Source organism: Lycium barbarum, chromosome 8 (genome assembly GCF_019175385.1).
Source record: "Lycium barbarum isolate Lr01 chromosome 8, ASM1917538v2, whole genome shotgun sequence".
In the NCBI taxonomy this organism is placed as follows: Eukaryota; Viridiplantae; Streptophyta; class Magnoliopsida; order Solanales; family Solanaceae; genus Lycium; species Lycium barbarum.
Window position 1 is genome coordinate 75,574,261 of NC_083344.1, and position 14,503 is coordinate 75,588,763.

Below are 14,503 nucleotides of genomic sequence, written 5' to 3' on the forward strand. Positions count from 1 at the left end.
ATTGATAGATCCGGGTTCTACATTCTCTTATATTACTCCATATGTTGCTGGTTGTATTGGGGTGAAACCCGAGTCAATTAGACCCTTTGAGGTACTCACTCGGGTGGTGATCCCGTGCTAGCTAAACAAGTGTACAAAAATTGTGTCATTGTGATATGTGATCGTCAGACCAAACCTGATTTGATTGAGCTAAAAATGGTAGATTTCGATGTAATCATGGGTATGAATTGGTTGGCCTCGTGTTATGCAAATGTTGATTGCCGCAAAAAAGTGGTTCGAGTTCAATTTCTGGGAGAGCCCGTGCTTGAGTGAAAAGGTAATGCAGCATCGCCAAAGGGTAGGTTTATTTCCTACCTCAAGGCAAGGAAGGTGATAGCCAAGGGTTATGTTTATCACTTAGCCCGGGTTCATGACACCGAGGCAAAGCCGCCAACTTTCCAGTCAGTTCCGGTAGTGAATGAATTCCCAGATGTGTGTCCAGACGAGCTTCCAGGTCTTCCACCAGAAAGAGAGATTGACTTCGCTATTGATGTGTTTCCGGACACCAAGCCTATTTCTATTCCCCCTTATCGAATATCCCCGGCAGAATTAAAGGAGCTAAAGGCGCAGTTGAAGGACTTGCTCAAGAAGGGATTTATTAGACCCAGTTCATCACCGTGGGGAGCACCGGTCTTGTTTGTGAGAAAGAAGGATGGTTCCCTGCGAAAGTGCATCGATTATAGGCAATTGAACAAAGTGACGATAAAGAGCAAATATCCTCTTACAAGGATTGATGACTTGTTTGACCAGTTGCAAGGTGCCAAGTGGTTTTCTAAAATAGATTTGAGGTCGGGTTATCATCAAGCGAGAGTTAGAGAAGCAGATATTCCAAAAACAGCCTTCAGAACGAGATATGGCCACTATGAATTTCGGGTGATGTCATTCGGGTTGACTAATGCTCCGGCTGTATTTATGAATCTGATGAACAACATATTTAGGCCCCTCTTGGATCTATTTGTGATAGTATTTATTGATGATATTCTGGTGTATTCTCGCACGGAATCAGAACATGCAGATCATTTGAGAATGGTTCTTGGCATTCTTCGAGCCCGAGAATTGTATGCAAAATTTTCAAAATGCGAGTTTTGGCTAACTTCTGTATCATTTTTGGGCCATATTATTTCAGATGATGGCATTCGAGTCGACACTCAGAAAATTGAAGCTGTGAAGACTTGGCCAAGGCCTACGATGCCTACAGAAGTTCGTAGTTTTCTGGGTTTGGCAGGTTATTATAGAATATTCGTAGAGGGATTCTCATCTATTTCAGCCCCATTGACGAAGCTAACCCAGAAGTCAGCTAAATTTCAATGGGACGATGCTTGTGAGTGTAGTTTCCAAGAGTTGAAAAATAGGTTAACCTCAGCTCCAGTTTTAACCCTTCGAGAAGGGTCAGATGGCTATATTGTGTATTGTGACGCTTCCGGTGTCGGATTAGGATGCGTATTGATGCAGCATGGTAGAGTTATTGCATATGCTTCGAGAGAATTGCGGAAACATGAAAAGAATTATCCAACTCATGATCTCGAATTGGCTGCGGTCATTCATGCCTTAAAAATGTAGAGACATTATTTGTATGGTGTGCACGTTGATATCTATACAGATCACAAAAGTCTTCAGTACATTTTCAAACAGAAGGAGTTGAATTTACGGCAGAGGCGGTGGTTAGAATTATTGAAGGATTATGATGTAAATATTTTGTATCACCCCGGAAAGGTGAATGTAGTAGCCGATGCGCTTAGCCGACGATCGATGGGCATTTTATGTGAAATCCCTCCGGAAAGGAAAGAGATGGTTCAAAAACTTCACCGATTAGGTAATCTTGGAGTGCGTGTAATTGAGTCGAGTGATGCAGGTATTAGTATCAAAGATTCCACAATTTCGTCTTTGGATAGGGAAGTAAGAGAACGGCAACATGAAGATCCTCAATTGTGACACTACAGAGACACATCTCACGGGAAAGAAAATTCTCCGTTTGAAGTTTCTATGGATGGGATTCTTAGATACCGAGGTAGGCTATGTGTGCCGAAGGTGGTGGAATTGAGCCAACGAATTCTAGAAGAAGCACATTGTTCCCGGTATTCTATTCACCCAGGTACAACCAAAATGTATCATGATCTCAAGATGATGTACTGGTGGGATGGCATGAAGAGAGACATAGCAGAATTTGTAGCACAATGTCCAAATTGCCAACAAGTAAAAGCTGAATATTAGAAGCCGGGAGGCTTATTGCAAATAATAGAGATACCCACCTGGAAATGGGAAGTGATCAACATGGATTTCATCGTGGGATTACCCCGTTCCCGTGGCAGGTATGACTCCATATGGGTGATAGTGGATAGACTGACGAAAGCAGCCCATTTTCTTCCAGTTAGGACCACGTACTCAGCATAAGACTATGCGAGGTTGTATCTCAAAGAAATTGTGCGACTCCATGGAATTCCATTATCTATTATCACAGATAGAGGAGCACAGTTTATAGCTAAGTTCTGGAAGTCTTTTCAAGAAGGTTTGGGCACGCAAGTGAAGTTTAGCACGACATTTCATCCGCAAACTGATGGACAAGCCGAGCGTACCATTCAAACCTTAGAAGATATGCTACGGGCATGTGTGTTGGATTTCGGTGGTAGCTGGGATGATCACTTACCCCTTATTGAGTTCGCATACAACAATAACTACCATTCCTACCATTCTAGTATACAAATGGCTCCATATGAAGCTTTATATGGAAGGAAATGTAGATCTCCAATCGGATGGTTCGAATTAGGAGAAGCACAATTAGTGGGCCCTGAATTGATCCAACATGGTGATCCAAGATCGGTTGTTGACAGCCCAAAGTCGCCAAAAGTCCTATGCGGACAACCGCCGACGAGACTTGGAATTTCAAGTCGGTGATTGGGTGTTCTTGAAAGTGTCGCCAATGAAAGGGGTGATGAGATTCGGTAAGAAAGGGAAGCTAAGTCCCAGATACATTGGACCCTACAAAATCATCCGCAAGGTGGGTCAGGTAGCCTATGAATTAGATTTGCCTTTGGAGCTTGAATCAGTCCATCCAGTCTTTCATGTTTCGATGCTCCGCAAGTGTGTTGGAGATCCCACAAATATTGTCCTGATAAACGATGTGCAAGTAACGGAAAAGCTAACCTATGAAGAAGTGCCTATTGCCATCCTAGATAGGCAAGTGCGGAAGCTTCGAAATAAAGAGGTAGCGTCGGTAAAAGTATTGTGGCAAAACAATAATCGGGAAGAAATGACTTGGGAAGCGGAAGAGAGTATGAAGTCCAAATACCCACACTTATTCCAACCCCCAGGAGAGATCCAAGACGAAACACCGACGATATAAGGTATGTACGCTTTATTTTTATGCTTTTGATAGTGTGTGGCCACGGACATGTTGATATTGTGATGTAGCCCTGTGAGGCGATGATATTATGGGTTGTTGTGACAGGTTGGTAGTGCCAAGTTACAGGGGAAACTCTAGCGAAATTTTTGTAGAATCCCAAGTGTCCAACATTCGAGGACGAATGTTCCAAAAGGGGGGAAGTATGTTACACCTTGGGAATTTCCCCGTTAGCGTATAGCGAATAGGACAAAGAAGGGTTTAACGAATATGATATTTTGAAGAGTAAGAAAGAGTATTAGATGACCCTAAACGAGAACTCAAAAACATATGAGGCACGGAAAGAAAGTTGTTAAGGAAAGCAAGCCATATATTGTGTATCGGATAAGAATTTCGAGCGACGAGTTAATGATGGCATAATGATGTCACGGAGACGAGTGATAACATTCCTTAGATTGGTATTGAGGTGTTAAACAAGTTCCAAGAAGGTTCCATAAGGATCGGAGATCCAACGAGTCGACGAAAACAAGTTCTGGAGAACTGGACAACATACGGCCAGACATACTGGCCGTATAATATTCACGGACCGTATGTCCAGTCCGTAGATCCAGTCCAGAACAACAAGGTTCACTGGACAAAATATACGGTCCCAACATACGGTCAGTAAAAATTATACGGACCGTATGTTGGTCCGTATAAAGTGGCTCGGCCAGCTTTTGTGTTTAAATATAGGGGACCCTTTTCATTCCATTTTTATTTCATCATTCACTCCACAAGTCAAGAGACCTCTAGAACCTTATCTAACACTCATCCACAAGAAAATCAAGGGAAATCCAAGATCAACAACACCAAATTCATGAAAACAAGAGTGTGAAACCTAGCTCATGTTCATCTTCCTCAAAGAAAACCAAAAGAGGTGAAGTAGGGTTTTGGTGCTAGAGGAGAAAATCCACTCAAGACTTGTTCAACCATCATCTAAGGTAAGTTTCATGCCTATGCCATGTTGTTTAAGGTGTTGGAAGGTTAGGATACCCGAATGGTAGAAAAGCATAGCAAATGGGTCATAAATGAGTGAATAGTGCCATGGCTTGATGGTAGTTGAATTGAATCATGAATGTTAATGTGTTGTGATTATGAATACGTTCTAAATGAAATTTAGACCATGAAATAAGTGTTATATACGAGGAAACGCGATAATGAGCTACAAGTATAAATGTGGAGAAATTAGAGAGAAATGGTGGATTGTGGTTAATGCATGTAAATGATGATTCTTGATTTCAATATTGTGGATGTTATTGTGAGCGTTTGAGAGTTGATATAGAATACGGGAAAAGTAGTAGAAACAAAGGAAGTGCTGCCCAATCTTCTCTAGAAATGGTAGCGCATTCTTATGGTTGATTAACTAATGTTAGTGCGAATTCCCTCATGAAGGTAGAGACGTGATATCGAAGGAGAACAAGAGAACAATGGCTTAGTTAAACGTCAAAGGTATGTGAGGCTAGTCCCTATAGCGTAACTTATTTCTTATCCATGAGCCTATGTCCATAATTAGCTACACAAGGTAATGAGTTATAGTATAGGGATTCTAATGATGTTACTTATCGCTTACACTCGCCTTATATGCGAATTCCTTCAAGGTGAGGCAGAATGTCAATGATTTTTCCATAATGCAATCGGGGGATCACGACCTTACGTCACCCCTGTAAAGTATGGTTGGTCCTGAGGCTTATGCATGTATTATGATAAGCTAAGCATATTATGATGAGCATATGGTGATATTACTATTACACCGCGCCTATTTGGCCGGGCAGTCACCGCTAAGGCGGGCAGCTATACGATACACCATAGCCAAATGGCTTGGGCTAACACCACTAGTGGGCGGCATGAGATGGTACCCCGGACGCGGGAGGCCTGGAAGTAGGTTCATGTTATGATTATCACACCGATCCGATATGGACGGGCAGTTTATACATTATGCATATATGATATGATGATGAGCATGAGTAGGACAACATGACTTGTTTTTCTTATACTTGACAGTTAGATTCTGATGTTCCATATTAGTATCTTCTTTACATCATTGTCTTATTTCGTTGTTTATGCCTCTCATACTCAGTACATTATTCATACTGACGTCCGTTTTCTTTGGACGCTGTGTTTATGCCCATAGGTAGACAGGGAGGAGAGCTCGATCCAGATCCGTAGTAGCTGTCAGCTGATTGGAAGCCCTCCACTGTCTCGGAGGTGCTTATGATTATTCTTTTGTGTATATATAGCTATGTATATGTATTTTGGGCACGACGGGGTCTTATCCCGTCCCTTTGTTCAGCACTCCAGTAGAGGCTCGTAGATACACAGTGCGGGTTAGATGGTCTCACGAGATCGCTACTGTATACATATATATATATATATATATATATATATATATATATTATTTTGATACCCTAAGGGCACATGTACATTAAAATATTTTATCTTTTCATACGAAATATGATTTTCCTACGTTATGAGCATAAAGATGATAAAAAGGGCATTAAATGAGTAAACTGAGCGATAGAACGAGCGGTGCTTGGTGGTTAGCCCCGGGTACCAGTCGCAGCCCCTAGCTGGGTTGTGACAGAAACCGTCGCTGGTCAACCTCTCGCACCTCCGCACTGGGGCATTTGCATATCTCCGCATCACATGCCCAAACCATCTCAACCTCGCTTCCCGCATCTTGTCTTCCATTGAGGCTATTCCAACCTTGTCTCAGATGACTTCATTCCTAATCCTATCGCTCCTAGTGTGCCCACACATCCATCGCAGCATTCTCATTTCTGCCACTTTCATCTTCTGAACATGAGATTTCTTGACTGGCCAACACTCCGCCCCATACAACATAGTTGGTCTAACCACCACTTTGTAGAACTTGCCTTTAAGTTTCGGTGGAACGTTCTTGTCACACAACACTCCCGAGGCAAGCTTCCATTTCATCCACCCTGCACCAATACGGTGTGTGACGTCATCATCAATCTCTCCATTTCCTTGTATAATAGACCCAAGATACTTGAAACTATCTTTCTTCTGTATGACCTGGGTGCCAAGCTTCACTTCCACGTCAGCCTCATGCACTATATCACTGAACTTCCACTCCAAGTACTCTGTCTTGGTCCTACTCAACTTGAACCCTTTAGACTCCAAAGTTTGTCTCCAAACCTCCAGCTTAGCATTAACCCCGCTGCGAGACTCGTCAATCGGGACTATGTCATCCGCAAATAACATACACCATGGCACCTCACCTTGAATTTGCCGCGTCAATCCATCGATCACCAAAGAGAATAAAAATGGGTTAAGAGCTGATCCCTGGTGCAACCCCATCACCACTGGGAAGTGCTTTGAGTCTCCTCCCATAGTCCTTACCCTGGTCTTGGCCCCATCATACATGTACGCCACAGGTACACCTCTAGCCTCCAAGCATCTCCATAGAACCTCTCTTGGCACTTTGTCGTATGCCTTTTCTAGGTCAATGAATACCATGTGCAAGTCCCTCTTCGTCTCTCTTTATTGCTCCACCAGTCTCCGTACAAGATGAATAGCTTCTGTAGTTGAGCGCCCCGGCATGAATCCGAACTGGCTCTCTGAGATAGACACGCCTCTCCTCACCCTCATCTCCACCACCCTTTCCCACACTTTCATAGTGTGGCTTAACAGCTTGATCCCTCTGTAGTTGTTGCAACTTTGAATGTCGCCCTTGTTCTTGTACAATGGAATCATTGTACTGCATCACCATTCTTCGGGCATCTTAGCCGTCTTAAAGATGACATTAAAGAGTCGAGTCAGCCACTCTAAACCTGCCCTGCCTGCAGTCTTCAAAATTCCCAGGAATCTCATCGGGCCCGGTCGCTCTTCCCCTACTCATCCTACGAACAACACCCTTAACGTCCTCAACCTTTATACTCCTACAATATCCAAAATCACGACACCTCTTGGAGTACTCCAAATCTCCCAACACAATATCTCTGTCCCCTCCGTCGTTCAAGAGTTTGTGGAAGTATGACTGCCATCTCCATCTAATGAGAGCATCCTCCACTAGTACCCTGCCATCCTCGTCCTTGATGCACTTCACCTGATCCAAGTCACGCGCCCTCCTCTCCCTCACCTTGGATAGTCTGTACAACTTCTTATCCCCACCTTTGTCCTCTAGTTCTGCATACAGGCGTTCAAAAGCTGCTGTCTTTGCCGCCGTAACTGCTAACTTTGCCTCCTTCCTCGCCATTTTGTACAATTCCCTATTCTTTCGCTTCTCCTCATCATCCTTGCTGTCTACCAACTTCGCATACGCCACCGTTTTTGCTTCCACCTTCTCTTGAACTCCTCCATTTCACCACCAGTCCCCTCGGTGCCGACCACGACTACCCTTCGAGACGCCCAGCACCTCTCTAGCTACTTCCCTAATGCAACTGGACGTCCTATCCCACATGTTGGTCGCCTCCCCACTACTCTCCCAGGCTCCCATAGCCCTCAACCTCTCCCCCCATCTCTAGGGCACCCGTCATGGTCAAACCCCCCCCCCCCCCCCCCCCATTTGATCCTAGGCCTGTCGTCCACGACCCTTTTTCTCTTCCTCATCTTGATTTCCAAATCCATCACCAAGAGCTTATGCTGGGTCGTTAGATTCTCACTCGGAATCACCTTGCAGTCTTTACAAAGACCTTTATCGTCCTTCCTAAGGAGTAAAAAGTCTATCTGCGTCTTAGCCACCGAACTACGAAAGGTTACCAAGTGCTCCTCCTTCTTCGAGAAGCTCGAATTGGCTACCACCAGCCCAAAGGCTTTTGGAAAATTCAACAGTGCAACTCCTCCTCTGTCCCTGTCCCCGAAACCACAACCTCCATGCATATCGTCATATCCCCCTGAAATTGACCCAATGTGCCCATTGAAATCTCCTCCGATGAATTGCTTCTCAGTGGACGGTATACCTCCCATCATCTCGTCCAAATCCTCCCAAAAACATCTTTTCTCATCCACACCCAAGCCCGCTTGCGGCGCATAAGCACTAATAATGTGCAAAATAAACCCTCCAATGACCAGCTTAATCGTCATCAACCTATCACTGACCCTCTTAACCCCTACCACCTGTTCTCTTAAGTCATTATCTACTAAAATGCCTACCCCATTCCTATCCCTCGACCTACCTGAGAACCATAACTTATACTCATCCACATCTTTAGCCCTAGATCCTACCCATTTAGTCTCCTGGACACAAGCTATATTAATCCTCCTTTTGTTAAGAATCTTAACTAGTTCGATGGACTTCCCCGTTAGAGTCCCAATATTCCAAGACCCTGTCCGAGAGTATGACCCTAGTCCACCATCGCCTACCAAAGCCAGTAAAGCAAATATAAACTAGTCTACCAGGCGGGAATCAATACTACAACACAAGTTAGCAATAATCTAGATGAAAGTGTAACTACTACGACAAGAACGAAACAAGTACTGCAAGAATGCACATTAGCTGCAAGGATAAAAGACAGAGAATTAAAAAAAATAAAAAAAAATAAAAACCGGAGGTACCAACTCTAGTTAGACAGAACCTGCTCACGCCAGAATCACTGTTCACGCACGAACCACTGTTCACGCCAGAATCACTGTTCACGGCGGGAAGCTCAAATCTGTCGGACCAGAGAGAAGGAGAGAAGGAAGGAGAGGAGAGAAGAGAAAAGAAGAGAAAGAAGATAGGAGAAGAAGAGGAGTGGGGGTGGAGATGGGTATAGGGCTGTCATAAACCCTAGGAGAGAGAAAACTTACCTGGAGAGGCCACCGGGAGGTTGCTGGCCGGAGTTGGGGGGTGGGGGTAGGCGAGGGAGTTGGGTATATTGTGTATATATTATAATTGACGGGAGAAAGCATGATTAGGCTTTCGAGCAAGAAGTCTGGTTGGATATTACCTAGGTTGGTATGACTTCTGATTATGTGGGCTTATCGCCGTTACTTTATGTATTGAAGCATGAGGTGTATTTGTTGTTTTATTGGAAGGAAGGGGCTGATATATATACTCTTCGTGTTGATTGAGATAGCTTGTATGTTTCATGCTATTGTTGAGTTGATTTATCTGAGTCATGTTATGACTTATGGCATTGTGACTTGTACTTCCTTGGCATTGATATTATTGATTGATCATGCTTACATTTGAGTGGTGCTTCATATTGGGTTCTAGACTTGAACCATATCTTGAGACTCAACTTAGGTACGGACACACACACATATATAAGGCACGTTTGACAGGGGTGAGGATGTGGCCTAGTTATGGGCTCGTGATCCTAGGTCAATTTAGGAGCTAATGGTACATGGACACCATGGGTCCCCCGCGGGTCATGACTATCGTGCGAACAAATCCTTTAGCATGTGTATACGGTTGAGATACTTATCATTGGTTGCATTGCATTGAACATTATCTTATTCCTGTGATTTGTTGTTGATTGGTTGTTGTTGTTGTTGTTATGTTGTTGTGCCTATCTGTCTATCTTGCTGGTTTTACGAATGTATGCATGATATTAATCTTAGTCGGCCTATGATATCTACCGATACATAGTGTTTGTACCGATACTACCTTGCTGCACCCTTTTTGAGTGCATATTGCGTTTCAGAGTTGTCTTCTAGATCCCGCATCTAGCTTGAGGCTACTTCCTGACCAGATCCAAGGGTGAGCTCATATCCATGCCATGCCGCCTGAATATCTCTCATTATTTGATATCTATTCCATTCCCAGACATTATTGTTATAATCAGACACTTATGTATTTCTTAGACATTATTTATGGTTACAGTCCTTGTACGATGACTTTTTGGAATTTGGGGTTGTAATATGTAGTATTCCGCACTTATTTATTATCTATTGCATGACTTAGACATATTATATTTGATTCTATTGTTCTTTAAGTTGTAAGTGGATAAATGAATGATTAATTGGTTAAGGGGATGGTTCGCCCACCAGGGGGGCTAGTGTGGGTGCCATAACATCTGCTTCTCACGTTCCGTGAATAGCCGGGACATTGAGGAATATCCAGAAAGGCATTTCGGGAATCGGCCGCCATCGTACCATCACGACGGGTTGGGTCGTGACACCTATGATCTTATGATTCAATAATGAAGAACCCCAACAGCCATAGAGAAGTCAAGACAAGGTCGAGTGGGTCCTCAAAGCCTTTCCTATGCCCTTAGCCACGGGACATCACTCAATACATCCTCACAGACTAAGTGACAGCCTCCGTAGACCCATCTTATGATTAGAATAGACAAAAACTAATTCATTTTATGCTTCCACTGTCTTACATTGGCTCAAATTAGCATGAAAGGATTAAAAGTGCATCCTTTATAGTTCTTACTTCTTTAAACTTAAAACTCTGATCTGATACCTCTCATCTGATTAACTAAGCAGGAATGAAAAAGATCATTATACAAAAAATCTCTAGTACTTCTCAACACAACCAATTCATGGACATAACATTTGAAGCTAGGCTAATTTTATCATTATTTGAATAAGAAAAACAGTCATGCTAGATATGCAAGATGTAGTCATTTTTAAGACTAGTCACAGGTAATGCACAAAAACACTTCTTAAACATAGTTTCAACTAGCCACAATCCTAACAAGTCTTGCCTAATCAAGATCAGATCATAAACAACACATTTTCTTACTAATCAAGCCATATGAATGAACTTAAGCATGTTTAAACTAACACACAATATCTTAACTACATACTCACATTAAAACAATAAACTAAATAGTTAACACTAACACATCACAACTAAACTAACCTGAATTAAACAATTAACTAAAGAAGCACAGCAGATCATAAAAATATAACTAAACATACAAGAATAAGAAACTAACTAAATTAAAACATAAGAAAGGATAAAATATTACCTTTTCTAAGAGCAGCCTTGTCGAGAATGGATATGGGGATCTTTAAGCTCCTCCACCCTCGTACTCAGCCACAAATGAAAGAAAATTTTAGACTAATTTCCAAATTAGAGAAAATAGGCAAAGTGTTCCAATTCAAGTCGGATCCTTTGCCAAAACTCATAATTTGGGGTTTTCCCACTGTTTATGCTTGTGTGTATGTGTAAAATAGTAAAAATAGGGCTCTTTATATGGAACCTCAAAAATCCTATTTTTACTGTTGAAATTGGATGTGGGACTATGGATTTTAAAAGGATTCTCCTTGAATCCTTGTGAAATATTGAGAACCAATAGAAATTGAGACTTTTGACAAACAATAAGATAAAATTCATTAAGATCGGTCGTCCTTGTTGTCCAGAAAAGGAAAAGCAAGAAAGAAAAGGGTTTGCCTTCATATATGGTGGAGATACGGTGGCAACATGTCAAGGCATTACCTGTCTTTGCCGAAATCGGTCATACGTGGATATGAGGAAGCAACGTACACTGTTACTTTGCCATTTTACCGTGATGATGCGAGGAGAGAGAAGAGAGAAGGGCGGCGGCTAGGGTTTCGTAGAAACCTTTTCAACAGAAAGTGAAAAATAATGTTGTGTTTGGTTTTTTTGGTGTTAAAATAAGAGGCTTGGGCCAGGTCTAGTCCTAACTAGACTAGGCTCGGCTTGGCTGAAACAAGAGGGCCTCTTGGCCAAATTTTGTTGAATCAAAGGCACTTTAATGAAGAGATGCTCAATTTTGCAAATGTGGTCATGATTGAAAACTTAAACTTAATCCTAATATTTAAAATATCGCCGTTATTAAAAAATGTAGAAAACAATTAGTCATTTCCATTATAACCGTAATTGTCATACAAAGCAATTTGACAATTTCAAATTTAACTATTTTCTTGAAAGTAATTGCAATTAAAGTCAACTGAGTTATAAAATTGAGACATAATTGATCAATCATTTATTTAATCAAATTTCTTGATTTAACGGAGTAAAAAACTTATCATTAATCATTAATAGTTTAAAAAATTGATTAAACAATTATTTTCACTATTTTGCAATTAAAATTTTTATAAGTATGTTTGAAAAATCCTAAAGATAAACAAAATATGCAAGATGATATAATATAATATACTTGATGATATTTTGCCAAATGAAATGGAAAAATGTCATCGAAACAATTTTGTAAAATCATCTTTGACTCGTAAATGTATATATCACTCCGTTGTGAAACGGGAAGTTTGAATAATTAAACAAAATTGTTGAAGGGAAAAAATTAGGCTTCAAAAATTATGATTGTGATTCCGCTAATAGGCCATGATTTCTGTTGTTTGTGTTTGGCCTATCTACTCGGGAGGAAGGGTAGTCACTATGGGTCCTCGTGAGGTTTGCCTATTCAGGAAGAAGAGTGTCCATCGAGGGTCAATATCCTCAGTGTGGTTCATGCCTAGTCATTCGGGAGGAAGAGTGGTCATCGAGGGTCGATATCCCCGTTGTGGTTCATGCCTAGCCATTCGGGATGAAGAGTGGTCATCAAGGGTTGGTAGTCCCAGTGTGGTTTATGCCTAGCTATTTGGGAGGAAGGGTAGCTATTGTTGGTTACAATTTATTTGTGCCAATATTGGCATGATTGTGATTGCTCATGAGTTGGCAAGTGATGAACTTGATCTCAAATGAAAGAACTTAGGTAATGAAATGGTCTTAATAATTCAAAGTGAGTATTTCCTCATCATTCACTTATGCTGTATATTCATGATATGTTATAATTTGTTTTGAACTATTTCTTAGCAGTGCTCGAAGACACTCACTTAGTACCCAGTACTCGAGCACACCATTGTCATTTCTGGTGGTATGTTAGGTAACAAAGAAGAGCAGGGTCATGATACGCGTACAGAGTAGGAGAATTTGTTGTTTTCCAGGCTTATTGGTGAGCCCACACCCTTGTTCGTAGGACAGCCTATCTATCTAGTTTTATTGTTTTAGTTTCCGAGTTGCATCCTGATGTCAGACTCTTTTTATGTTCTTATAAGCTCCATAGTTGGACGTTGTATTGTGGGTAGATTGTTGAAGTGTCGTATTACTTGTTGTGGTGTTTGCCATGTTTTATGATATCTAATTTCTACTAAACCTCCGTTGGTTTTTATGAGTATGCTTTCAGTCACCCATAAATGACTATTTTAAATAAATTTTGAAAGATTATCAAAAGAGATTACATGTTTATTGATTTTATAATGTGCTCCCAATGTTGTTCATGGCATTGGATGCCTGTTGCGCTAGGGTCGAATTTGGAGTGTGACATTAAAATTTATATTATCAAATGGGTGATAGAGAGAATTCAGAGTGGAATAGGGACGAAGTTCTTCTTCTGTAAAGTCAATCGAGGAAACTGAAATTGTTTCGGGTGATATTTGTGCAATCTGATTGATTGGTCGGATATAGAAAAATGCAAATTAAATCAACCCAGAGATGGCTACTAATTTTTTTAATAGTCACGTCATTTCATCGTGCATTTTGAAAATTCCACGGAAAGAAACTTAAGTTCTAAATGATCTTCCCTAAAGCTATAGCCAAATATAAGCATGAAAGAAGAATATCCTGGGTAATCTCTAAAGACCTTGTTACACCTAAAAAAATCTTGCGCCGTTTGCATTGTAGCTAAATTGATATAAGTCAGAGAGGTCATGTGCCATGACCCAACCGGAGGGTCGTGACGGGCACCCGGTGCTAGCCCACACGGGCACCTCTTAGTGTACCTTTACATTCACATCTAGGTGAGGCACCTATTTAAATCATACACTTCTATTTATCAATCATACTAGTCTCATTGAACAACCATACCTTTATATCATCATTGACATCTATGCCCATATCTACGAGCCTCTAAGGAGAGTATATCATATAGACGGGACAGGACCCCGCTATGCCCATAAATATATACACAAAAGAATCAATACCAAAACGCTATAGCTCCGAATGAAGTGGAACTCCGCTATGTAGTCCCTGAGTAATGTAGCTATGAATCAAGTTTGTCTCCCTGGCCACCTGCGGGCATGACGCAGCGTCCACAAACAAAAAGATGTCAGTACCAAGAATGTACTGAGTATGTAAAGCATGATCAATATTAATATAGAAGCATAATAAGCAACATAAGAAATAGCATAAGATCGGAGACCGTAGTATCATCGTCATAAGCACTTACTTGC

The 14,503-nt window shown here is 41.5% G+C and overlaps 1 protein-coding gene across 1 annotated transcript in view; it reads right to left on the minus strand.

Annotated features, from left to right (window-relative positions):
• Positions 1-8,458, minus strand: part of LOC132607885 (uncharacterized) — a 34,569-nt gene extending 26,111 nt beyond the window's left edge. Inside the window, exon 1 of the mRNA XM_060321963.1 lies at positions 8,135-8,458. Coding sequence (XP_060177946.1) covers positions 8,135-8,458 — 324 coding nt within the window. The remainder of the gene's footprint in view (positions 1-8,134) is intronic.
• Positions 8,459-14,503: the final 6,045 nt, after the last annotated feature.